Raw genomic sequence first — 25,593 nt, 5'->3', positions numbered from 1 at the left:
AACAATTGTAACAACAGTTACACAGGAGCTGTATGTCCTTACTGCGGTTTTTTCTGGATAATTTAGGTAGGATATACTGAAAAAAATATATTCTTCTATGCAAATGTATTATCACAAGTATACGTAAGTCTATATTACTGTTGCTGTAGTATATAGTATTTTATAGACCAGTCTAACTTAACTTGAACATTATATATTGAGTATTATGTGTGGTTCATGTCCATTCTACTGTAGATACTGCTGTTTATTGTTTTTATTTGATTATTTTAATACTTTTTGTCCACCTTTTAATTTTAATGTCTGAACACATTATTGCTGCTGTAACAAAATATTTCCCAATTTGGGATGAATAAAGTATCTATCTTTCTATCAATCTATCTTATCCCAGAAGTTACCTCTCTAAATGATACAAATCTGCTCTATGAAATAAAAAAAAGTTGTATTGCGTTTTTATTTGTATACCATAAAGAAGCAAATTATGCAACCAGCTTTTTAAATAAATGTTTTAAATATTGTGTTTGTACATGACACCTGCTTTACATAAACTCATACACAACATGCAGTAATTATTTTTGAAGTAAACTCTCTGTACACAGTCACTCCACCAGCTAAAAGATACTGTTCAATTGTGAGCCAGTTTGCACCAAAGGGTGGAAAAAACATTAATTCCATTCTATTTAACAACATCGTAAATCTAATGTGTTTTATCAGGTCCCAATGGCATGGTTACACAAATTATGTTTTAATTCAATGCAAAAAAAAGCTACTTTGTGGATCCATTTCTAGTTACAAATGTAGTGTGCTGGCAGGAAAGTGAAGGCGTTGTGCTGTATATAAGGACGTGTCTTGGCTTTTTTAGGTTGAATGTTGGAGTCACGGTTTGTACAGGCCGTGGAGGGTCACGGGTATGATGATGTTGACCTCGGCCCGTGCCAGCTCTGTGAGTTTCACGGCATCCAGCACCAGCAGGAAGCCCGGTCTCTCTGCACCCGGCTTCACCACGATGCTCAGCAGCACACCTGGAACACATGGTAAAACATTTGAGTTTCCAATATCAGACATGATCAGGATTAGGTATTAAATAAATCTAGGGATGAGGTTTGAATACAGTATAAGTTACATTTTCGATCAGGCAGATTTTTGAGATATGAAAGGGTTCACTGGTAGAGATATCAAAATAATTGATCTTAAGAGAACAACTTTTGTTTCCTTCAGATTACTTGTCAGTATAATTATGTGTGTGTTGTACCATCGTCTTCCTCTGTAGCTCCAGGTGTTGGTACAAACAGCGGCTCGGATGGGTAACAGTCCTCCTCCTGCCACACCAAGGTCTCTTTGGTCTGTACATTCAGCTTGACTATCTACAGCAAGACAACAATAAACACCCGAAATCTTGATCACCAAAAGAAATCATTATCATCATCAAAATTAATTCTGTGAATTATGAAAGCACTCCTTACCCTGTCAGGGATAAAGTGGTTGAGTCCCAGACCGTACGCAAAGGAATATTTCTTCCCACTACACAGAGAGTAGTTTATCTGGGGAAACTCAAAGGCTGAGAAAATGACAAAAAGAAGAAAGGTGGTTAGCATCTGAAAAAAGTTAGTTGGATCTCAATTTTGTTTTGTCATGATTTTAAGAGCAAGAATGATCCCTGAAGATACATTTAAAACCCTTTTACTGGTGTGAAATGCTTAGTTTTTCTGTATGTGTTACCCTGTCTTGGTCCAGAGAAGAGGACTTCAGGCTCGAGCCAAATGGTGCCATCGCTGTTAAGAACAGCAGTTGCTGTGGTGTAGGGAAGAGACACCAGATTCTTTCCCTGCTCCTCCTGAACACACATGAAAGCAAACACAAATGGCTGTACACACATACACACAAACAGTCTACTCTGAGGGGGTATTTTATACAGTATAGTGTGAGAACTGTGTGCTTTATGTGAAAAGTCTAACTGGGTAAAACACTTATCCAGAAAAAGTTGCTAACAAAGCTAGCTCAGCAGTTAGTTTCAGTTGAACATGCTGTTGCTAGCAACAGCTGACTGACAACGTTACATCCACTATTTTTGTCAGATCTTTGTCCGGGTAGGCCTATATTACCAGGCATCTTGTTATCTACTCCTTAAATGCCAATTTGGAGCCATGTTTGTAAGGGCTGTAAGTGTTGTTTTTGTTACAGCTGTTTTGTGGTTTTTGATTTAGGAGATTTACTTTTTTCTATGTTTAGCTGACTGCTAACCTAGCTAGCTGTGCTAACCTCAGGCTTTCAACTTTTGTAATGTCTTCTGTTCACCTTATCATTATTCTCTTTGGTTGAAATGTGTGTATAATGTAAATCTTTCTCTTTATCGGTACTATTATCAGTTAAATTGGTACGAAGCAACACGATTAACATTAGTTTGTAAATATTTACAGTATTAACTGACCACTATGCATAATCTAACATTTTTTAACTATACTTCAGATTAAATATTTGCCTCTCATATGGAGCTATTTTAATACAATTTTATTTTTATTCTATGTTTAGGACATTAACACATTCAAAATGTTTGCATTTACTGTAGGTAGGCTAATTATAATTATATTTTCGTGAGTTCAAAATAATGTATTAGCTTTGATAAAAGATTTTAAACACCAATCAAGCATTGTCCAAAAAACTGATCAGTCCATTTAATAGTTTGTACATTTTATGAAATGTATGACCAGTTAAGACTACTTTTAAAAGAACACCTCCACACAAATTCAAGTTCATTAACATTACCATTACTCACCTTGTGTATATCCAGTGGCAGTACATATCGCCGGACCTCAGGCTGAGGAGCTCTCATCGCAGCTTTCTTCACTTCCTCCCACTCCTGCTTTATGTTGGCCAGGTACAGGTAGTCGTACACAAAGTCATGACTGCAAAAAAACACAGAGATATTTCATTATGACACAATTAATTATACATTTAGTATAAACTTATACAGACACACTTATGCTCACACTCACCCTTTCCACGTGCAGAGGTCAACCACGATGAAGCCCTCATCCTCGTAGGCGTTGATATGGTGAAAGATGTTGAAAGCTGATGTTCTGAACTTGTGGCTGCTCAAATATTCAGCTGGGTCCTTAGTGGCCAAGTGAAACCATGTCTACAGCACACAAACACAAATACATGAAGAGACACATATGTCAACATACTGTATGAACAAAGATGCACATGCACAGGCACAGTCCCATGTAACTATACACACTTCCCTTCCTACCTCCAAAAGTCAAAATATACAACATCCCTTGAATAAGACAATGGGTTCCTGAACACAGACATGTAACAGTTGCTCCAGCACTCCTACTGCGTAGAGAGACACCAAGACTGAAAGAGAAACAAATCAGCTGCACAGCTGCATGTCCTTGTGGTGTTTTTGTATAATTTTGTGCCTTTTCGTGGTGGTTTAGCAACTTTTTGTGGTAGTTATGTGTATCTTTATGGTCATTTTGCTACAATTCGTGTTCATTTTGGATTTTTGTGGTAGTTTGATTTCCCTTTGTGCTAGTTTGTGTCTGTTTTTGGTCATTTTGCATTGCGTATAGTTTGTTTTTTGCCTTTTCTGTCATTTTGCTCTTCTTTTCAGTCCTTAATTATCAGTCTGATAATTTTGGGTCACTTTGTAGTTGTTCTGCATCTCCCAGTAGCTGTTTTTTGTTCTCATCTCTCTATTTTTTGCTCCTCTTTGTGGTTGTGTTTGACCACCAACAAATGTTAACACTTCATGCTGACGGTCTCATCCAAAGGCCCCTGAGTCTGTAATCCATTCATGGTTCACAAGCTTCTTACCACCACCCTCTTGCGCCGCCCCTTGCTTACCCCCATGCTTTCGTTGGATTCAAAGCAGTCCATGTATGTGGCCCCTCTGACGCTCCAAGCCGACAGGAACTTGAGCAGGTTGATTTTTACCGGCTGCTCCACAAACACAAAGTGGTTGTCCGTCATACCAAAGCTACAGAAAGACAGAGAGATAGACAAAACAAATCCATAAGCAGCAGTTTTCAACTTCCACAGGGTTCATAGAAACAAAACTGAGTTAATGTGTTTGGTTAGTGCAAAACAAGTACAGATGCAAAGCTCAGATTATGATGAATATGATGTATTGTGTATTGATCTTGATGAATTAAGTCGGTACCTGTGTACGTAGGAGGGTTTTAACCTCTCACTGCTGGGGAGTTGAACAACAACCTGGGATTTCTCCAGGGGATCTGACCCATCTGAAAACACACAGTTGCAGTGGGTGATGTTATCATTCTGTAGTGAGTGGGTGCATATGATGAACTACAATTTTACTCCAGCTCATAAAGAAGAAAGTCCATTTAAAATCATTCACAATCAATCGGATGACAGTTTCAATGTGGTACAAAAGTTACCTTTCTGAGCAGGTGGGATCTTGACGATGTTATAAGCCAGACTCAAGTTCTTTCCAAAGCAGTTGCCGATGTTATAGACTGTACCATCTGCTTCAATGTGGGGATGGGCCGTCAACCCATTCACTGAGAGGTACTTACATAAGTCAACCTAATACAAATATGTACACAAGACAGGACATAATTGAAGAGTCATTTTTATAAAGCATGACGTCATCATTTATAAGTCTATCAACAATTATATAAACACATAATTACTCAAATAAAAAAATTCTGTAGCACCAAAACATTTAAATTGAAAAGATTTACTGAAGTCAGACTTTGTACTAGTTTTGTTGTTTCTTTAGTGTTATCTGTTTCTGATTCAGCAAGATGTAAACCAATCAGCTCTCACCCTCTTCAAAGTCTCCAGCGAATCAGGATCAACCTTAGTGATAAAATTGGTCTCCGTGACGGCGTAGAAGTCTTCACCGACTGGATAGATGTTCACCATGCAGTTATCAGTCACCTCAATGCCTCTGAAATAAGTGAAGAATCTAAACAGAAACAAGGCAATATTTTGTTAAAATATTAAAACAGTATTTTGAGCCATTAGATGTTTTATCATAATACAGTATATAGATTTTTTGTTGGGCCATATAAGATCAGGAATTAGTACAAATAAATTAGCATTACTACTACTATGACACCAGTTTGCCATTTTTAAACTGCTTTGTTGTCCAACCAACAGATAAAAAATTTGAGAACATGTAAGGTACTATGGGTTAAACATGGAAGAAATGTGAAATGTTCATAAACAATTTTACTAACAAGAATGTACCATCAAATGTTAAGACAACTAGCTGTTGACAAATATTAAAGTAGTTTAACATCATCATCTGATGAGCTGAAATACTGTGCAACTTTATCTAAACTGAAACTATTATTTATCTACTATTTTATACCTTGAACGTTTTCTTTTTATTTGTTTCTCTTTATTATAATAATAATAATTATTATTATTGTTTGTTTTGTTTCTAACATGTTCAATAATATGACTAATAAAAAAATAAAAAAATCTAACTCTCAATCAATGCAGCAAGTGAGCATATCACCCAAAAGGTCACCTGTGTTCCTTTAACACACTTGGCTTCATACATTAGGCAGAGCACCTACAGTATGTGGTTTCGGGGTTACCTGGAGAAGATGTTTTTGCAGGGGTCTGGGTAGGCTGCTGTGCCAAACTCAGTGATGACTATTCTGTTCTCTGTCATGGCACGAACATACGCATCTGTTTTGATAAACCTGAGAAGAGAAACACATGTCATGCACATATCATACCTCACGAGACATTTCTGGTCTATTAATCAAACTGTCAATGTAGTTTTGAAATTTCACAAAGCACATTACTGATTCTGCTAGGTAGACAAAACTATTGGAGTTGGATGAAGGCTTGTGGTCTGCAGCTGAGTATTGTTGTTGTCTCCTCCCTTGCAACATTCCTGTTTGGATGAATTTACTGTCAGCTTTTTTATTTGGCTGCACAAAACTGCATGAACAGAAATCAGATCCCATAAAAGATCTGCGTCTGGATTTAGATCTATAAAATAAAGGTCCAGAGTGCTGGGAAGTACAAACAAGTAAATTGAAAGGGTTTTTCTCTCAGGAACAAAACAATTTAAAAGAAAGGTCTGGCAAAAAGTTAGAAAGCCTTTAATCAGATGGCTATAACCCAAATGTAGCGACTGACAGCTTTCTTCAGGTTGGGATTTCAGATTTATATATTTTTTTTTATGTAGAGAAAGAATGTATTGGTGAACAAACAAGTATGTTAAAAGATGTGCTTTTTTCCCTGATTTGGAAAGGTAATGAGAAGTGTTCTTACTTCCTGTAGTAGGTCACCTGACCGTCCTTCAGGTCAAACTTGTGAATCATAGCCTGTCCATCAAACAGATGGTGGAAAGGCTCATCTCCCACCTCAAAAAGACCTGGACCCATCCGGAGAAGACTGCCGCCCAGCCATGACGGTATGACACCTGTGAACAGACACACAGACACGCACACAGACACAATTGACACGTGAATCCAGTACATAAATACCCTTAAAAATAAATTAACACAATTGTGTTTTCGCACAGATTGAACAAGCAAGATATAACGGGTAAAGCTATAGTTGTGAACTTTTTTTAAATTGCTTTTTGTCATATTTCTTACAATATGATTTGGACAACACAGAATAGGACAGACCATTTAATCAAAATGTGCCAAAAGATCGAACTAAGATAAGATGGACCTTTATTAATCCCCCTGGGGAAATTCAGTAGTTTAACAGCAACAGGGTAAGATTGAAAAACAGGACAGCACAGATTCACACAGATTAATAAAATTAAGGAGAAAATCTAAGATAAAAATTAAAAATGATAAATAACTATAACTATTCTTTAAATATAAATCAATCAGCCTTTTTGGAAGCTATTCTGGAACATGTCTTGGAGTCTTTCTTTCTAGACTTTCTCTTAAGGCAGAAATGCCAAAGAAAAGTAGATAACCCACTCTCTTCCTTACCCTTAATCTCTGCAGGAATAGGTTCGTTCAGCTCCTCCACCGTCTCAAAGATCTTCTTGTAGCCTGCAGCAGGATGCTCCACTCTGGAGAGGAAAACAAAGATATTGATTTGAAAAAAAATTACTAGTAAAAGTAAATTAGTGAAAAAACAAAATGTATAGCATATAAATCTAGTCGTATTACACATTTATTTGCAGACATTTTATATCATTAACTCTGGTGGTGTTATAAGCTTCTAATGAAATGCATATTGTGGTGAGATTGTCCTGCCAACTGTTGATACCTTGTTTCTGTGCTGCCCAATTTACAAGTTCCTTTGTTTGGTTTTTACCACTCATTTATCCATCATTCACCTTGATACCTGTGTCTGTTTTCATTCATGTTTTTTTCTCTTTTCTTTTGTTTTACTATTTTAATTAGCTATGTGTGAAATGCTAAACATCTCTGTTAAGGGATTTACACCACAGGGGTGATAAAAAGGCAAAGCAAACATTGTTTTGGAGACAGTGGTTTTTGCTCTTGACGGGGGCAGGCTCTGGTGGAAGGAGAGGAGGCATACTCTGTGTTTACATCACAGTTGCTTGATGCTATAATCTAAAAAAAGATGGATAATGTTTCACTCATGTCGATATTTTATGTCTAAAATACTGGCCATATTATCTGTTTAGAAAATTCCCTGGTATTTTTGTTGGTGCTCTTATATTTCTCCTGATGTAAATTCAGAACAATGTAAAAGGCAATTGTAAAATAAATGTTTTTTTTCCCCCGTTCTTGTCTTGTTTAACGTAAACGGAATACAACTGCATATCTCAACAATGTTCCTTGAATCCATACATGTAATATTAAAGGACTTTAGCTGCAAGGAAACTCTTACACTGTTTGGACATCAGACATCTACCCCCGAAAAACACTACAGTTTGGACTGCAACAAATGAAAGTGTCTCACTGCTGCAGCAACAACTTTTTCAATGGAAAAAAAATCCAGTGGAACATTTGACATAGTAGACTCACCATCAAATCTTTTTCAAGGAAAACAACAAGAGTCACTGACAATCTGGTTTGACTTATTACATTTCCAAGAACCAATATATTTAGACCATGAAAGGTATTTCTAAAAGTTTTGTCTTTCAGTTTCAATCTTCACACATTAGACAAAAACACAGAAAGTTCCACTCACCGGCTGGCCATGCTGCTGAATGTTCCTCACCAGTTACTCACAAGTATCCTGCAAAACCAGACTCTGACTTGTATTTAAACCACTCACACATTTCCTGTGGTGAGAGATGGAAACGAGGTCCCCTCCTCCCTTTTTCTATCCTACCTTGCCTCCCCCAATCCCTCCTCTTTTCCTCTGCATCTTCCTCTCCTTCATGTTTCCTTTCATGCCTTTTGCTCCCCCTTTTTCTTACCCTCCTCCTCCTCTGGTCTTACCCGGAGCAAAACAAGCCAGCTTTGTCTCAGCTCCTTTCAGGCGCATGGCCATCGGCTCCATGCAGAATGTTCTTTTGGCCTTGAAACAAAGTATTTCTCAACCTGGGGGCACAAACACTGACAAACAGGCCGATGATGAGGGTCCAACCAATAAAGTCAGCTTTTAAAGGCAGAGTGTGCTGGTATTGTTTGTGAAAGTAGAAGGAATCCAGTCTAATAAGTTCCAGACCGCCTGGACAAACCCCTCAAACTATTTTAATTGGCTCGCTCTGAGGGGGGAGAAAGAGCAACAGTTTTCTCTGGCAGGGAGAGAGTGAATGATTAACCCTGTCTGTTTCTTTGGTTCTCTGTCATGTTGATAAATGAAAGTTGAATGGAAGACTGAAGGGGTGACTTATATGGTTGCATTAATAGGAAGTTAAAAGGAGCAGTAATCGATCATCTAGTGTGTGTGATAATTTTACAAGTAAAAAAAATACAAATGTGTTGTAAAACTGTGAAGTAACACTTTTTTTGTGTGAAACCGCTCAATGAACTACATCTCCCGTCTCGCACCACACACCAAGACGGCCGTCACCCGTCACGTTGGCACATTTCACCTCTTTCTTTCAGAATGAGGCGAAAAGTATTAAAAGAGGTGAAAATCACTACAAGTCTGGGCATGTTGAGAGCTGCACATACACACAAGGGGAGTTAGTCGGTTCCGTAAGAGCCAGCATGCGGGACCGGGATTCTGGGATTTATAGTCTTTCTAGTTGTGTATTTTTCATAGTCTTGTATTTCAACAGTTTTACGACAAACTGACTTTTTTGACATGGAAATTATTATTTAAGATTGACAAACATCATATGTGTAATTCGTGGCACAATTCAAACGGGATCGAAAGATAATCTTTCTCTCTCCATTGACTTCAATGCATAATTTTTCCGAAATAAGGTCCCATGAGTCCCACCGGAAGGGGAGGGACTTCACCTCTATTGGCAATGCAAAACTTTATTTCGTACCTTCATACACACATAACACAACATTAGAATGAGCTTTTATCAACGCCTACATGATGATAACCTGTCAACATGACAGGAAAATCCACATGACATTAATACCTTGATCTAACATGCCAGAGGCTGTTCACCTTGCTGCTGCGGATATGGGTACGGCCTGGCGCGAGATTTACACCTTCTGCATTCAAAGAATACACTTTACCAAAGCTTGAGGAAAATATCACACAACCCCTTTATGAGCCAAACCACCATGAGAGAAAAAGATGGTGTTATATCTTATCCCACTGAAAAGGCACTGCACCGATACCGTTAAAATATTGGCATAGTTCATCCCTGTGATGCTTGGCTCGAGCTGGATTATTGGTGGTGGGTGGCAGGGTGGCTTGCCGTAGGTCAGGGTCTTGTCTCCAGCTTCCTGGGACAGTGCCATGTTCGGGTCCTTCCTGGTCAACAACTCCCGCCATGTATGCGCTACAGTTCTCTGTGCACAGGAAGTTGTGCAGAGCACAGCAAGCCAAAACAATGGCCTCCACTTTGGCAGTGTCTTGAATGTTTATGGTGGTTAGGAAGACCCGAAAACGGTTGGCTAGGATGCCAAAGGCATTTTCTACCACCCTCCGAGCCCGCGACAGCCTGTAGTTGAAGATGCGTTGCTCTACAGCTAGCCTGCGGTTCGGATAGGGCTTCATGAGGTACTCTTTCAGGGGAAATGCCTCATCTGCCACAATGTGGTAACAAACCGCCTGGTCAGAAGCAGGAAGTGGTGCAGGTGCAGGGATGTTGAATGTCCTATTCTCCAAGGCATCCTGCAGTGAGCATCCACGAAACACACCACCATCTGAAATCCTCCCATTACAACCTACATCTACATACAAGAACTTGTAGTTGCTGTCGACCAGTGCCATTAGCACTATGGAAAATGTATGTTTGTAGTTGAAGTAGGTTGATCCAGTTCCTGGAGGGGGGCGAATGTTGATGTGTTTCCCATCCAGGGCACCTAGGCAGTTTGGGAAGTCCCACTGAGCCTGGAATCCATCAGCTACTTGCTGCCACTCTTCCACTGTGTCTGGGCACTGAAAAACAAAACATATATTTTTTAAGACCCATGTTTCATATGGCTAACCAAACATTTGCTGTTCAAATGCCTACAGACCTCACTGTATTACATACAGTTTGCACAGTAAAACCAGTAAGTATCCACACATACCTTCAGGTATTTCTCTTTTAAAACCTCGTAAATGGCTGTACAGGTCTCAGGAACGAATTGCCGGATGGTTGACACTCCCACTCGGAACTGGTAAGAAAGGCTCCTGAAGCTTTCCCCTGCAAATATTAACAAACACATAACTGAGTTATCTACACAAGCAGCTGAACAAAACACTCATTAGCTACAATACTACAGGTTATAGTTTACAAGATAGTTGATTACTTTAGCTACTATGAAGATTCAGACAAATTATACAAAATATAATAATGAAATATTTTAACATGCATTATTATAGGAAGAAGATAACGCTTTATTGATCCCTTGGTAAATTCTCAAGCAACCAAGCAGTACTTTGGTACTTTGGTTTTGTACTTACACTAGTACATCTACATTACACTGCGGTATTACTACTAAAGCACAATATACAATAATATACAAAGTGCTTCAATTTTAAATATAGCAACATCTTTAGCTTGCATACCTGTTGCCAAAAATCGCAGCGTAACCATCAGACGTGTCCCCACGGAGATACAATCCCGGTAGTTGGTGTTTTCCCTCTGGATGATTGGAGTGATGAGTTCCTCCAACATGTGGAACTGAACAGGAAAAAGCCGAGCAACATTTCTGAAATCTGGCATTTCATTTAACTCCAGCTCTCGACACAGGTTCGGGAAAGACCCATGAGCTTCTCGCTGTAGTATCCATGATTTCACCCATTTAGTGCGGTTTCTCCTAATTCTTCGCTTCTGCCTCTTGAGAGACTCCAATTAGTGATGGCAGTTTGACACTGAAGCTTCGAACAGAGCTTCAACCCTGGACTTCCTATTCCATAGAAGCAGTGATTCGAAGCTTGCTACAAATCACGTGACATGTGACGTCAGAAGCAGCAACTGCTTCAAATCACGTGACATGTGACGTCCGAACCAGTAACTGGCCGTTTCTCAATCGCGAGGATATTGGCTTCCAAGCCAATATTTCAAGGATGCTACGTCATCAAGTGGCGCAGCAGGACCGTTCCAATGTCCAGCATACTTGGAATTCCACAGAGGCCGCGTCCTTGGTTTGGGGGAAATTTCGAGGCTGCACATGGGTAGACTTTGCGTCCTTAAAATCCCCACAATGCTTTGCGCACGGACCAATTTCCCCAAATCTGTGGCGGAAAATGTAAGGCGGGGCCTCTCATATGACGCACACCTGCACACTTGCTAGCCTGTTCCACTCTTCGTTTTCCGAATGCCAGGAAGGATTCTTGCCTAGTTTCTGAAGGAAGTGACTCGGAAGACATGTGCTACCAAGCAAGCGTACTCGCGATTGAGAAACACCCACAGTTTCATTTCCTGAATGAATCAACTCACTGGTTCGCCGTCCAATCAGGTGATTCAATGCACTGCCTCGTCTCTATTCTGACAGGATGAAACCGTCTCTTCAACACTTTATAACCGCTCTAAACAATGCGCAATGTGTGGGTTGTTGTCGTAGTTTGCGTTGTTGCTGTTGAGTTGTTGTTGGTATTGCATTTTAATTGGATCATTATAGCAAGCCAGGAAGAAAGATAGGTCGTTCTGGCTCGGGAAACACTTCGAAATGTTGAATTATGAGTAATATAAAAACAGTTCAATAGTTTAAGGAATAGATAGCCCAGTGGATAGAGCTGACGGCCCGAATGCGGTGATGACCTACGCGTAGCTGGTTCAAAGTCCGGAATGGATGAACTTTTAATCATTGCTTTTCAACTTTAATACTTTAATAACTGATAAAAGGCCCTCTCCGCCCAAAACAATGTCCAGCACTCTTTAGTCTCTTCTCAATAACCCAATACACACAATTATCAATCTTTAATTGCAAATAGAACATGATATTCAGTCTTAGTGTGTGTGTGCATCGAATATTTTTCAAGGCAAAGATACGTTAAACCCACTGCAGCCTTGCACTTCGCCAGGAGAGGTCGCTGTAACTGAAGCTTCGAGAAATGAACCTATTTCCGACACAATTGTCCAAGTGGTTCGATGCTTCATTCAAAGCTTCATTTTGCCATCACTAACTCCAATGGCTGATAGCCCCCAGTACCGCACGAAACATGTTTTCGATGGACGAGAGTGAAAATGGAACGCACACGCTATTTGTTTGTTTATATCACAGTCTGTTCTTCTTCTCTGTCTTCCGGTTGTTGCCTATTTTGAATGACGAATACACACTACCGCCGCCTGCTGGTAAGGAGAGTTATTGCCACTCACGCATGCGCAGTTCGTACGTGCTCGGCTGAAGTCTTTGCGGTGTGTTCCAGTGCGACACATGGCCAAGACGCAGGAGAACTCGCCGACGCAACAGTCGGCGTCGGCGAGTTCTCTGGTGACTGCCTGGTGTGTCAGGGCCTTTAAGGCCGCTACACACCCACCTGAGACCAAAGAACGCGTACCGAAGGCGCCCCGACTTTTACGTCAGCTTCGTCGCCTGCGTTGGCTACGTCGCCCGCCTACGAACACACCGCAAATACTTCAGTCGACGAGTGGCAATAACTGTCCTTACCAGCAGGCAGCGGTAGTGTGAACAGCCAATCAGAGTGATTGCTTGGGCCGACTTTCTCTGACCTCCCGCGGCCGATTCAACAGGCGTCGGGAGGTGTGAAAAGGTGCCGTAAAGAGACGACGGTGCGGGACACACAAACCTGAGTAGGGCGCCGCGAATGCCCGACTGCCTCCGACGGCCTCTGACTCCCAAAATCGGGCTGGTGTGTCCGGGCCTTTAGGCCTAGTGCTCCACCGATCATGCTGTGACTTTGTTTATGATAATTAGATTACACTGAATCTACTTAAACCTGCCTGGTTGCGGTTTTAACTGCCAATGACTCTCAAACCTAAACAATTAAGCTGGTAAACAACACGTAGAAATAACAAAAGCCAGTCACATGTGTAGTGCCTGGTCAAATATACTTGATGTTTCAGGATTTATGTTACATCGTACGAGGGCTGCAAGATTTGGAAGAAATAATTGCAGTTATGACTGAAATTTGGAAATGATTTCTTTATAAAATAAAGAGAATGAACCATTGATCACTTTCAATGGAAAATAATGAAAAATGATAAGAGTGTGCTTTTTCAGAGGATCTGAACGAAGGAGATTTTTTAAATCTAATCTTTACTGTTTGTAGGGCCAGACTTCTCTTCAGCACCAGTAACCTTTATTTAGAATTGATATTTTCACATATTTTTTTACATTATTATTTAAACAAAAATAGAGCTTACTGCGATTAGGATTTTGCACATCACTACATTTCTATAAAATGTTGGTTAATTTTGCAGCCCTACATCGAACACATGCTTTCACACACAGTGGCAAATAGAAACAGGACTATGGCATATAAATAGAACAGCTGACATTTATTTCCCAGGAGTTTGCATAGTAAACAATAGAAAGTAAACAAGGGGTAAAACTGTGTAAGTGTACAATATAAAACACTGCTGATGAATGCATATACGGTTACACACACACACTTCGATCTGAGGTAAAAAAACAAACATATCATGGTAGAACTAATACTTCATATAACATAAATTAAAAAGGAACAGCTTGAAATGTAGGGTTACAAATCCTCAGATAACTGACATAAGGGTTCTAATAAGCACTTCTGTTTACCACAAGTTCTCATTCATCAATGAATAGATGACCAGTTTCTCTCCTTAGAGAGTAGCAGCCAATAGCCACTTCCCTTTTGACATCAAATGCTGTAGGAGTTCAGAAAACAATTCACAAGGTTGTTGACAGAAGCCGTAGCAACAGTTTACACAAACTATTACAGGTATTTGGTGGAACCTTCGTAAGGGAGTCTAATATGCATTAAATATGTATACATTAGCTATTCTGATGATTTGCCATTTACAATGCCTTAATCCAGTGCAAAACATGTCTTTATCCAATAAACTATGCAGGGATGGGATCAAGGTGAAACACACACATGTCAGTAATACAAATCTAAACTGTGAAAAAAGTTTAAACTAACTAGAGTTGTAAATTAAAAACCTGAGATCCCTTTATCCAAGGTCTCTAAGAAAAAACCTTAAATGGTACCGTTAAATTGCTTTAAAAGCAGAACGAAGAGAAAGAGCCAAAAAGGACAAGAAAGAGAAAAACATCAAAAGAATAAAAACACATTTCAAATAAAACTTGAGATTCTATGATATAACATTTTTAGTGATCTCTATAAAAACAGTTAACAAGACATTTCACTGCTCCCAATGTCATAATTTATATAAATTAAGAAATCTATAATCTAATTATTCCCATATGGACCAGGGACCTTAGAATTGCATATTTATATCTCCCAAAATGCAATCTGCAGTTTGTCCGCACACACAAACACAAGCTAGCAATAGATAAGACAGGTGAGGGGATAGAAAACAGAACACCACAAAAAAGGGAACATTTTAACAAAAAAAACCCTCCTATATTTGAACTTCTCAAAGAAGCAACCCTCTGTCTATCTGCCTTCATTTTACTCAGCTGTCAATACAATCACTCACACAGACAAATAAACACATGAACTATTGTAGAAGTCTTCCAGCCTGCATTAACTCTAACATTACTACAAACCAAGTATGTCCAACGTAACACGAAAAAGGTTAATGGCTGCAAAGAGAAGAGGATTCTCCAGATCTCTTAGTATCAGTGCGGTTATATTGCAGTGAACAGGGCTGTGGCTTCTATAATGCTGCCAACCTGTACGGTTAGTTCCTGATGCTGAAAGCTTTGGTCTTCTTGATGGTGAGGAGTGGAGGTTTAATCTTCGGTTTGGTGTTGTTCTTACTTTTCTTGTCTGAGGAGGGGCACCGGCGACTGTAGATGTCTGGGTACTGCTTCTGAAACTGAAGGAAATATTTGAAGTAAAGCTCAGTTGCAGGTAGACTTGATAAGGAGTGTTTGTTATACAATGGGACCTCTTTTTGTTACCTGCTTCAGTTTCTTGCGTCTGTCCTTCTCGCTCATGTTTTGGTTGGTCAGCAGCATCTCTAGCAACTCCTCCATGGCCTTCTGGGAAGATTCCAGCTTTTGCTGTTCAAACTCAGCGCCGCTGATCTGCCGGCAGAAGGCGTACATGGGCATCGGAGCGCAAACCTCATCGGAGGCTTCGACATTAGAAACACCATCCATCGGGACCTGGGTCAGGAAAGTGGAAATTACAGTCACTTTATTAAACTATTTATTGATCCTGGCCCTTACCTAAACAAATTAGTGATCCGCTTTTTATGAAAACGCTTTTTGACAAAGTAATTCTGTCAATTTGATCTGAAAGAAAATGACATACACTGAATTGTTATTAACGAGCATGCAATCGTTAATACATTTTGCAGTAAATGAGGCTAAAAATCGAAATAAGAATCAAATAAAAATGGATTTGCTTTCTTTTTTCAGTTTTAAGTAGATTTGATTTCCATTGGGGTTTGGGAAGGGTGCAGGCCCTACATAAAATACTGCAGGACACACATAGTGTAACAGTTTCTGCGTGTACCTGTACGGCACGCAGGTACTGGATGTGGTCACTGATAGCACTACGCAGGTACTCTGGGACTGAGAGGATGCTTTCTTGATGGTCCATTAGAAATGACACCAGTCTGGTAGCCAACAGCTCGTCCAAATCACACTCCTCAGCGCTGCCCAGGACACAGCCGGAAAACGTGTGAACCATCTGGAATGACAAACATAACAACATGGTTGAAACAAGATAAAATGTAACTGATCCCTAGATAAGACAATAAGAAGGCATGTAACAGTACTATACATGTACTAGTCAATACAAATACCAGTGAATTTCAACAATCCTAAATGTCCAATAAAAACAAAAAGCACTAATTTAATATTGTTTGCAGTCAACATTTCCTCTCTAATATAAATGTTATAATGCTGTGATAACATCTTCTTGAAACTGTATTTATTTAAGTTTATACCCAAAAAATACGTTTTACAAAATACATTTGAACAGATCATGATAACACGAATGCACCATTATGTTACTCAGTGACTCGGGTGCTAACTTAGAGCTAACAGCTAACACTAAAGAGCTCTCCTCATGCCTAGTTCCACATGACTTGGTTAAAAATCATTGGTTCTTGGGACATCCCAAAAAAAAGTGTGTTATAGGCGGGAAACAAATGTAGGTCTTTATCGGTTGCAAGTCTCACCAGTGTGCGGGTGCCTATAGCGGGGTGGAGGCGGGGCATGTCAACGTTCTGGCTGATGCGTGACATCATCCTCATGAGGAGCTGCAACTTCCTGCGGGAGGATGGGGGGAGGAGGAGGGTGCAGAGCTGCAGGGCCTCGATGGCCACGCGCTCACACTGAGGCTGGAGAACGCCTGTACACATACACACACGGTCACACACTGATAATAATGGAGTCCGTAGTGCAAACAGTACAGAAAAAAACTGCAGTAGAATCACTCTTTGGCCACATTCATCCATCACTGCTTCATTCACTAAATCAGAGAAATGGATGGATGAATGGATGATGAGATTAATCAGCTACAGCTACGGTGTGAGAAGAGTCAACATTTTTAAAACACAACATATTTATTGTAATATGCTATTAAAAGCATGTGCACCCCTGTTAGCTTTGATTCAGAACTGTATTATGTGCATTATGTTCCTGCATAAATGTTTCCTGGAACTTGGTCATTTCAGTCAGTCCACTCTTATTATGGTCATAATTTGGATATTACAAACGTGTTAAGTGTGAGAAAGTCTTTGATTTTACACAGTTTGTATTATCTTTAATGAATGAAAAGAATAGCACGATTCTTCCATCGAGTTTGTATCTCAATGGTCTTCCTGTCACACGTTTTTCTATGTGGATCTGTCTAAAAATGTCGTAGTTTAAGGCAATATGAATGCAGGACTGTGATGCACAGCAACAAAATGCATTGCATACAATCAAAGCAGCATAGCTAACAAAGCATGCCATAAGCAAGCACAATTTAGTGTGCTGCATAATTTAACTATCTAATCTCAAACATAACAAGTTGCACATGAGCTCGGTGCACCTTGATCCAGGGCTCTCCTTCCTTACTTTGTTCTGTCAAGGTTTGCTGGAAGCTTGAAAACATTTTATAAAACACTTTCTGCATCTAGACCTCACCTTTTCAACACAAGTATTTCTACATTTACCGGCGGTTGTTAGATGTTAGATTGAGTTAGTGTGATTAGACATCTATAGGCATGCAGACACACAGAGGTGAGAGGTGAGAGGGTCTTACTGTGCTCAGCTTTGGGTTGGGTGGGCACACAAACAGGCGGTTTGAACAGTGAAACAGGGCGATGCAGCTTCGACACATCCAGAGAGCTGAGGCAGCGGCGGACAACATCGGGTGCGGAGAGCATCCGAAGATTAGAGGTGCTGGAGGCAGGTCTGGGCCCGCTGGGTCCTGAAGGAGCACGGGACCCTTGTACTTTGGCCGAAGCAAGTGAAGAAAAGGTATAGAAAGGAGTATAGGAGGGAAAGGCGGATGGATAGGAGGACAACGAAGGAGGGCGTGAGGCTGAGGAGGAGTGATGCTGTTCGGCGGGAGTGTTCACGTTGAGGCAGCTGGTCGCGCGATCCTGCAACTTGGACTCCATGACGTCTTCCTCCTTGGTTTCTATGACGATGTCTAAACAGCTGCGGGGTCGCAGGAAGCGTGACCTCTGTGCAATTGACAGTCTATTTCTGATTTTGGCACCTGTGGTCAAAGGGGTTGATTTGGAAACAGAGGTAAAGTCTGTATGACTTGTGTTTGCTATACTGTCATCCTGGCTCATGTTGCTATGGGTGCAGGAGGCCAGGCTTTCATTGGACAGAAACAGCTGTTGCCTGGTGAGAGGGGCAGAGTCATCTAGGATAGTTTCGAGTGAGCAACTCCTGGTTCGAGGCCTCGAAAAAGAAACTGTACTCAGGCTGGTGCAGCTGCCTCCTAACTGACCCTCGCCTCCTTTCAGCGCCGCCAGCCGCGACTGAAGCTTCCCACCGAGCACCTCTGTCATCGGGGACTCCGTCTCGTCACACCCTCCCTGTCTGAGCAGTGACAGGAGGAGACACTCTGTGGAGCGGAAAGAAGTCTTGGCTGGAGGCGGGGCCGAGGGGAGGTCGAGCTTCTTGCGTTTCCCACGTTGGTTTATCGTGTTGGGCGCTGCGACGTACCCGCAAAACACTGAAAGCGGATGCAAAAAGAAGAGGGGGCCAAGCGGGGCAGGCAGTGTCAATGAAAGCAGACATAGTAGGGGAGGAACAGGGTTAAGTTAGTTTAAATCTTTACGTAACATACAGAACCAGACACGACACATAACAGACAGAGCTCATATCACTGTTAGGACTTCACAAACACAAGTGACAACAACCAAGATCCTCCTGTTAGCAGTCCACTGTTAGGGAAACAGCATGTCAATAAGACGGAGAAAAGATGCTGCATACTTCCTGTTTCATATTTCGAAAAAAAAAATTGTGAAATGAGTCCAGAGTACATACCCAAGACGTTGATAAATAGTTCATACAGCTCATATGTGAGTACTGGCTGCGGAAGGCTGTAGAAGTAATCTGACACCGTTTTAAAGACGTCTCTCTCGAAGCCGGGATAGGACGGCTGTTCGCTGTCGTACTTCGGCCCTGGAAATAAAAATCATGTTAATGCATCTACCATGAAATTGAAGGATATTTGAGAGGTCCCAAAACAAAGCCTTATGTACAAGGTTCATTTTGTAACTTTCTATTGGATTCTTAATAATTCAGAGAGTTCATTTTCCTCAAAGTTGGTCCAAGGCAATGATTTTGTTAAGTATAAGTAAAAGTTAAACAAATAATATGTTTAATGACGCAATAAGGCACAATTAAACATTGAAAATTAGCTAATTATTTTCTGTATTACAAGTTCTCATTCTCATTTTGTTTAGATATGCAAAAGAAACATAATGTCATGTGTGTGCATTTAAGAGAAAGCTATAGACGCGAATAAACAAAGAAGGATTAACATCTTAATGTGTATTTCGGATGTTATCTTTGCACTAGTCTGAAAGAATGTCCTGTCATGAATGCAAACTAGCCGGAACTCTTGAAATTGAACAGTGCAAAAACAGTGTTTCACTTGTATTGTCTCGCATTAGGTTGTTATTTTTTCCCCATGATCAGCTCTTAGCAATGTTCATGCAGCACAGAGGTGTAAAAGCAGCTTGTTGTTACTCACAGTTGGCCAGGCTCTTCATGGCAGACAGAACCCAGTGTGGGAGGTCATCTAGAGAGAGACGATAAACGGGTTAGACTGGTTGCTAGTTACAGTACATTGAACCGTTAGTGTGTTGTTTAACCTTAAAATAACATCTAAAATGTGTCACGTGTCAATGCTCAGATTTTTGATAAAAACAGTTTCAAAGTTAGAAGTGTATATTGTATCATCGTATTCATTCAAAAAGAGAATCCTTATAGCATATGAGGATTTCTTATACTTTTCATATTGTGATGTAACTGTTTTTTGTAGATGTATAAACGTACTAGTTTTGTCGTCCAGCGTGACCACTCCATGCTTGTTGACATTGGTCATATTATGGACGATGTTCTGTGGGTTCACATAACGCTGGTCTAAAACCTCATCAAGAGATGCAACGCCCAGAATCCTCTGCAGGCTGAAACACAACACACAAGGTTCAGCCACTCACAAAAAATCTCCTTCACTTTCTGATTTCAAGGCTTAGTTTAGATGTCAGGGTTCATGCACTTTTTCACCAATGACTTTTCCATGACCTTTACCTAATTTTCCATGACCAAAAAATTACTCTTTCTCAGCGGTACCACTGAAACATTTTAATTTTAACATGGTAAGCTGGAAAATAATGTCTGCATATGAAACATGTTGTGCCTATCTAAAACAAATCAAATAGTAGGCTTACTAGCTCCTACAGACTAAAGCCACTGTAGACTAGAAGGCGTGATTGTAAAAATCTCTCACCAGCAAAATACCTCGTCAGTTAAATGCCATTTTACGTTTCATTACTATACGATACAGTATTTATTATCGTTATAGTATTACTATTTCGGCGATTAGATCAAATATAAATTATATTTGATGCAACTTTGGTTACATTTCCATGACTTTTCCCAAACTGTGGGAAAAATATTGTTTTCCATAACTTTTCCAGGGCCTGGAATTAGCATTTTGAATTTCCATGACTTTTCCAGGTTTTTAATGACTGTAGGAACCCTGAGATGTATCAAAAAAATGTTGATTGTGAAATGTGATATCTTTGGGGTTTATACTGTGTCATGGTGATGTCTTTCCAGATCTCCTGTTCATCCTCAACTGTCAGCTCTCGCCTCGGCACCTGCTGCTCTCCTATTGGCTGATTCTCTCCTCCTGCTTGGAGGGCAGGATCGACATTTTCCTGGAAGGCACAAACAGAGAATCACAAAACTGATTATTTTTCAAATACGGACCGTACGTCAAACCTGGGTCTGGGTTTTGTGATAAAGTTGTACATAAAATAGAAACATTGCCCTGTCTAGCTTACCTGCGTCTCCTTCTCATGTTGCTTCTTGATACCCCTAAACTTGAAGAAACCCTCCCTGTCCCTGAATGAAGGCCTTTTCTTAACAGAACCAGGAGCCGAGCCTGAAGCTGGACAGGGAATTGGCTTCAGAGGGGAAGTGGTGGGGAATCTGGGGAGAAAAGAGAGGACATCGATTGCATTAGTTTGTGTGGGGGAGTGTAATCTACATCAATTGTGTATGTTTATAAAGAAAGATGCCTACCTGTACAGAGTGTTGTTGTCATCCAGATCCTCTGTGCCCCAACGACCCTTCACGTCTTCGATCACGTGGTTCTTCAGGAACTTCTTCAGGAGCTGCACTGTCTGCTGCCTGGTGACATCAGGGCCAAAATTGCTGTTGTTACATAGCAGCTGGTGCATCCACTCCACAGCGGCCGAGGCAGCGAAGCAGGAGGCGTAGTGCCGGAAGTTCTGGCGATGTTTCCTGAGGGGCATTCCAGACCGAAACAAGCGAGTCACCTCATTCCACTGAAACAGAGAGGGTGGAGTTTAGTAAATTAACTTATGTGAATTCCTTCTTTTATTTCAAGACCGTGTCCTGTGGGACGTTCTTGACTGCATTGACTTGAGGACGACTGGACAGAAGGGATGCACTGGTGTAGTTTGAATAAAGGTTTGCAAACATTTCTTTCAAAGAAACAGAAAAAATGTTGCATCGGTAAAGCATTGATCTGAGACAAAGTCGAGACAAAACATACAGACAACCAAGAAGTCCTAAAAAGATTTATGGCTCATGGTCCTAAAAGCCAAAAAAACTTGTAGTCTAAATAACCAGTCTATTGTGAGAACTGTCGTTTTCTGGGACACCCAGTGGGCCAAAGGTCAAAGGGTTGTAGAGTTAGGTGTAAGGTTTGGCTTTGTACTACACGTGTTGCTGACTTGTTGGAATTTGTACCATTTAAGACTATTTCCCACCTCTGGCACCTTGTCAATAGGGAGAGTTGAATATGTTTGAGTTGCAGTCAGAGTTGAAGACATCTCCTTGTTTTCAAACCTGGAATTTATGAGAGTCATTTTCCACTTTCTTCTGATATTTTAAAGACTTACATTAAAGCCTCGCTCAAAGGAAAACAAATATATTTGTAAAATCAGTCCACAATCAAAATGTTTTTAAATGGAGGGGTAGAATTAACACATATCTGATCCAAAACTGTCTAATAAACCCTCCAACAGTTCGCATAATTCTGATGTATTGCTCAGTATCTATTTAGCTTAAAGTTGGTAACAATTGACATTTAAGAATACAATAGTTATTGCATGCAAATCATCCAATTAAACCTTCTCAATATTGAATATGTTCTGGTCAATAATTGAACGGAAACTGTTATGTTATGTCAGCCTAAAACATTATTAACAGATACACAAGAATACTTGATGCATTCCTGATAATGTAGAGAAAAGACGTTGAGAAAAAGCTACGTATTGGACAAGTTAACAAGTGAGCAGGATTAACTTAAGTTATGCTAGGGTAAGGAACTCACAAAAGACGATAATAACTCTATGAAAACACAAAATGTAACCAACAAACTGTTATTTACGATAAAGAGTAAAGTCACATTAACCAGCTAACATTATAGCGTTGCGGTAGACGGAAATGTGTCTCATGAATTAGCAGTTAGCAACCTCTAACGTTAGGAGCACTTATCAACAAATGGTAACTTACGAGTTTGGTGGCCCGGTACGGTCCTGGGGTGATAACATGAGAATTCATGTTTATCTCAAAAACACAGAACGTTTTTCCTCTAAACGATATGACAAAAGGTCAAAATATCCATTACTCAGGGGAGGATTTAGCCGATGTTTTGCTGTAGGATTGTGTGAATGGCAGCATTGATAATACCGAGCTCTACCTGGCTGCTAGCCGTCTGTTCAAAATTACGAGCCGTGTGATTCTGCAACGCGATTGGACGACCAGCGCGTCACGTGATCAGGCTCGAAGAATAGAGTGGCGAAGTCCCTCCCACTTACTTCCGGGGTATGGGACCTTATTCCGGAAAAGTTATGCATTGAAGTCAATGGGGAGAGAAAACTTATCTTTCGATCCCGTTTGAATTGTGCCATGAATTACACATATGATGTTTGTCAATCTTAAAAAATCATTTCCATGTCAAAAAAGTCACTGTTTGTCGTAAAACTGTTGAAATATAAGACTATGAAAAATACGTAACTAGAAAGACTACAAATCCCAGAGTCGCGTAAGTGATGTCACAATTGTTTACCTCCACCATTCAGATACCTAAGATCAGCGCAATATAGATATAATCTATCTATATGGCGCTGGCTAAGATAAGATAACTTTAACAAGATGCCTGTGTGCTTAGTACCAGGTTGTTATTATACCAGCAATGGGTCTTGCTCGTTCTTTTGCTTCCCGTCTGATGAAACGACCAGGAGTGGCTTGATCAAGTTAGCTACCTAGCTAGTAGCTAGCACGTTAGTTAGCATTACAGCCTTGTCATTTTTATTAGCCTTAACATGAAGTAACATTAAGTAACCCAAAATGTTAAACAGTAAGAGTAGTAGTCATATTTCGTGAACCCTTTGAATAGTACTGTCACCGGTGTGATCATTCTATAATACACCATTTAATTCCGGGGGAGAAATGCTAACGCTAACGTTAGCATCGGCGATCTTTTCTACTTCATGCTATCTGCACAAATGGTTGACATTAAACATTAAAACGACCAGGCAGTTCAGAGAGAATCAAAGGAAGGCAGGCTTTGCATGACATTCTTCAGGACGTGTTTCATTGTGGTGATAGTGAATCGTTTGTTGACAAGACAGTAGTGACGGCCATCTTGGTGACGTGTGTGGTTGACCAGAGATGTAGTTCAGTGAGCCTTTCACACAAACAAATGTGTTACTTCACAGTTTTACGACACATTTTAATTTTTTTGACTTGCAAAATTATCTTTTAAATTGACAAACATCATATGTGTAATTCGTGGCACAATTCAAACGGGATCGAAAGATAATCTTTCTCTCTCCATTGACTTCAATGCATAACTTTTCCGAAATAAGGTCCCATGGGGCTCAACCGGAAGGGGAGGGACTTCGCCACTCTATAGAGGTTGGGTGGAGTACAGAAAACAGTGCGACCATGAAGGCAGCACGTTTAGCTGTTTCAAACAAAATTAGTTATGTCGTTTTACCGTTGAGACAACCTCTTTATGTTATTTTATAACCTTTAAGCAATGCAATTATGTAAAGCCATACATAGGTAGGTATACAATTTGTAAAAAGACAGCAAAGAAATATATTGCCTAGCATACATGAGTTGAGTTCCAATATGGAACTATTACTTTACTATTCTTCAGTTCATGTAATGTCTATTTTGAATTGTTGTACAAGTTTGTTGTACTTATTAGACAATGTGCATCGGTGAATATAGTATTTTCCAAATAAATATTTAACCATCACTATCAATCTACCATAAATATAATACATTATTATTTGAGTAAATGTACGTCTTAAAACATGCTATATTTCACCAAAATGTGTGAATACAATTGGCATTCATATTGACTTCCACATAGTTTGCTGTGATCCAAGAAGTCATTGAGCTGCCATCAGCAATAATCAACCCTTTTGTGTTCACTGGCTCTGGCTCTGGCTCTCACTCACTCACTCACACACACACACACACACACACAATTCACATTAGCATAATTTAAATGGGCTTTTGTGGGACTCATGCTGTTCAGTTAAAGGCATGATAGTATGGTGGGGGTCAAACAGAAAGACAGTGGAGGTAGAGACAACTGGGGAGGATGGGCTTGATTTAAGCCACTGCTTTAGATATGCTAATGTTTGGAAACAGTAGGCAATAGACCCAGATGTCTGTTTGGAAGATTACATCTGAACACTTTTGAAGGGATTAAATCACTCTCCTTTGATTAAAAATCTGCCCTTTTCACAAAAAAAGGTAAATTCCGTTATTACATTTTCTGTAACTACTTCATCTTCTGTATTCAGTCCTAATGATCCATGAATATGCACATAATAGTACATTTCAAAAGTTAAGTTGTTGGACACTTACACTCAGAAATGGAGGCTTTGAGTTTTCCAAAATACTTGCACAAGTTGCATGTTGGACCAGGATATCAACATGTCCCAAAATGATGCTCCTGCTGATGCGTCCTAACGTCAGATTTATGGTGCAGACAGTGCAGAGAAAAAGTCTCTTCAGCAAATAAATGTGAAAACATGCTTCTAATTTTAAACTCTGCAGATTCCTCGGTCTGCACAGGGTAGCTCAAACATCCAAAGCATTTACATTTTTAAGAGATGAGGACTTCTGGAAGCTGACAGCCACACCCTTTGAGAGTAGGATTCAAATGAGCAGTGGTGGAAGTTAACTACTCATCAATATACAAGGGAAAGCAGATGTGTGCCCCCCCCCCCCCCCCCCATTAAGAATACTTATCAAGTTGTTATTTAAACTGTATGTGAATTAC

At 40.1% G+C, this 25,593-nt stretch overlaps 3 protein-coding genes across 5 annotated transcripts; all 3 read right to left on the bottom strand.

The window, feature by feature from the left end:
- Window positions 1-447: 447 nt before the first annotated feature.
- LOC117495541 (retinal Mueller cells isomerohydrolase-like) lies at window positions 448-8,268 on the bottom strand. Of its 2 annotated transcripts, XM_034146822.1 has the most exons (14): window positions 8,119-8,268; window positions 6,942-7,024; window positions 6,262-6,412; window positions 5,574-5,681; window positions 4,792-4,933; window positions 4,401-4,548; window positions 4,163-4,244; window positions 3,847-3,979; window positions 2,991-3,133; window positions 2,771-2,900; window positions 1,717-1,831; window positions 1,461-1,555; window positions 1,250-1,361; window positions 448-1,019 (listed from the first exon to the last, which is right to left on the bottom strand). In XM_034146822.1, exons 1-14 carry the CDS (start codon window positions 8,127-8,129, stop codon window positions 874-876), a joined length of 1,599 nt encoding a protein of 532 aa, XP_034002713.1. In that variant the 5' UTR covers window positions 8,130-8,268; the 3' UTR covers window positions 448-873. The 2 variants fall into 2 exon arrangements, with proteins under 2 accessions (XP_034002713.1, XP_034002712.1); XM_034146821.1 differs by lacking the exon at window positions 8,119-8,268 and having other exon boundaries at window positions 6,942-7,386.
- A 1,374-nt stretch (window positions 8,269-9,642) lies between these two features.
- On the bottom strand, window positions 9,643-11,336 carry LOC117495086 (protein ALP1-like). The gene is made up of 3 exons (XM_034146152.1): window positions 11,062-11,336; window positions 10,581-10,696; window positions 9,643-10,446 (listed from the first exon to the last, which is right to left on the bottom strand). The coding sequence occupies exons 1-3, from the start codon at window positions 11,216-11,218 to the stop codon at window positions 9,643-9,645; spliced, it is 1,077 nt and encodes a 358-aa protein (XP_034002043.1). The 5' UTR covers window positions 11,219-11,336.
- A 2,602-nt stretch (window positions 11,337-13,938) lies between these two features.
- On the bottom strand, window positions 13,939-23,068 carry depdc1a (DEP domain containing 1a). Of its 2 annotated transcripts, XM_034147929.1 has the most exons (12): window positions 22,800-23,068; window positions 21,339-21,604; window positions 21,098-21,245; window positions 20,847-20,971; window positions 20,085-20,215; window positions 19,780-19,827; window positions 19,068-19,205; window positions 17,824-18,753; window positions 16,754-16,926; window positions 16,084-16,260; window positions 15,525-15,731; window positions 13,939-15,439 (listed from the first exon to the last, which is right to left on the bottom strand). In XM_034147929.1, the coding sequence occupies exons 1-12, from the start codon at window positions 22,845-22,847 to the stop codon at window positions 15,302-15,304; spliced, it is 2,529 nt and encodes an 842-aa protein (XP_034003820.1). In that variant the 5' UTR covers window positions 22,848-23,068; the 3' UTR covers window positions 13,939-15,301. The 2 variants fall into 2 exon arrangements, with proteins under 2 accessions (XP_034003820.1, XP_034003821.1); XM_034147930.1 differs by lacking the exon at window positions 17,824-18,753 and having other exon boundaries at window positions 22,800-23,062.
- Between the last annotated feature and the right edge of the window lie 2,525 nt (window positions 23,069-25,593).

Source organism: Trematomus bernacchii, unplaced genomic scaffold (assembly GCF_902827165.1).
Source record: "Trematomus bernacchii unplaced genomic scaffold, fTreBer1.1, whole genome shotgun sequence".
Lineage (NCBI taxonomy): Eukaryota > Metazoa > Chordata > Actinopteri > Perciformes > Nototheniidae > Trematomus > Trematomus bernacchii.
This window is presented reverse-complemented; position numbering and strand designations above follow the sequence as displayed.

Excerpts from the sequence above, each read along its gene's own strand:
- LOC117495086 (XM_034146152.1), bottom strand. The coding sequence starts at position 11,218 with ATGCCAGATTTCAGAAATGTTGCTCGGCTTTTTCCTGTTCAGTTCCAC. Across the intron at positions 10,697-11,061 it reads GCTGCGATTTTTGGCAACAG|GGGAAAGCTTCAGGAGCCTT; the intron begins GTATGCAAGCTA and ends TAATATTTGCAG. Across the intron at positions 10,447-10,580 it reads TAAAAGAGAAATACCTGAAG|TGCCCAGACACAGTGGAAGA; the intron begins GTATGTGTGGAT and ends TTTGTTTTTCAG.
- LOC117495541 (XM_034146821.1), bottom strand. The coding sequence starts at position 7,128 with ATGTGTAATACGACTAGATTTATATGCTATACATTTTGTTTTTTCACT. Across the intron at positions 4,245-4,400 it reads GATCCCACCTGCTCAGAAAG|ATGGGTCAGATCCCCTGGAG; the intron begins GTAACTTTTGTA and ends GTGTGTTTTCAG. Across the intron at positions 3,134-3,846 it reads AATCCAACGAAAGCATGGGG|ACATGGTTTCACTTGGCCAC; the intron begins GTAAGCAAGGGG and ends TGTGTGCTGTAG.
- depdc1a (XM_034147929.1), bottom strand. The coding sequence starts at position 22,847 with ATGAATTCTCATGTTATCACCCCAGGACCGTACCGGGCCACCAAACTC. Across the intron at positions 21,605-22,799 it reads CGTACCGGGCCACCAAACTC|TGGAATGAGGTGACTCGCTT; the intron begins GTAAGTTACCAT and ends TCTCTGTTTCAG. Across the intron at positions 19,206-19,779 it reads CATGAAGAGCCTGGCCAACT|GGCCGAAGTACGACAGCGAA; the intron begins GTGAGTAACAAC and ends TTTTATTTCCAG.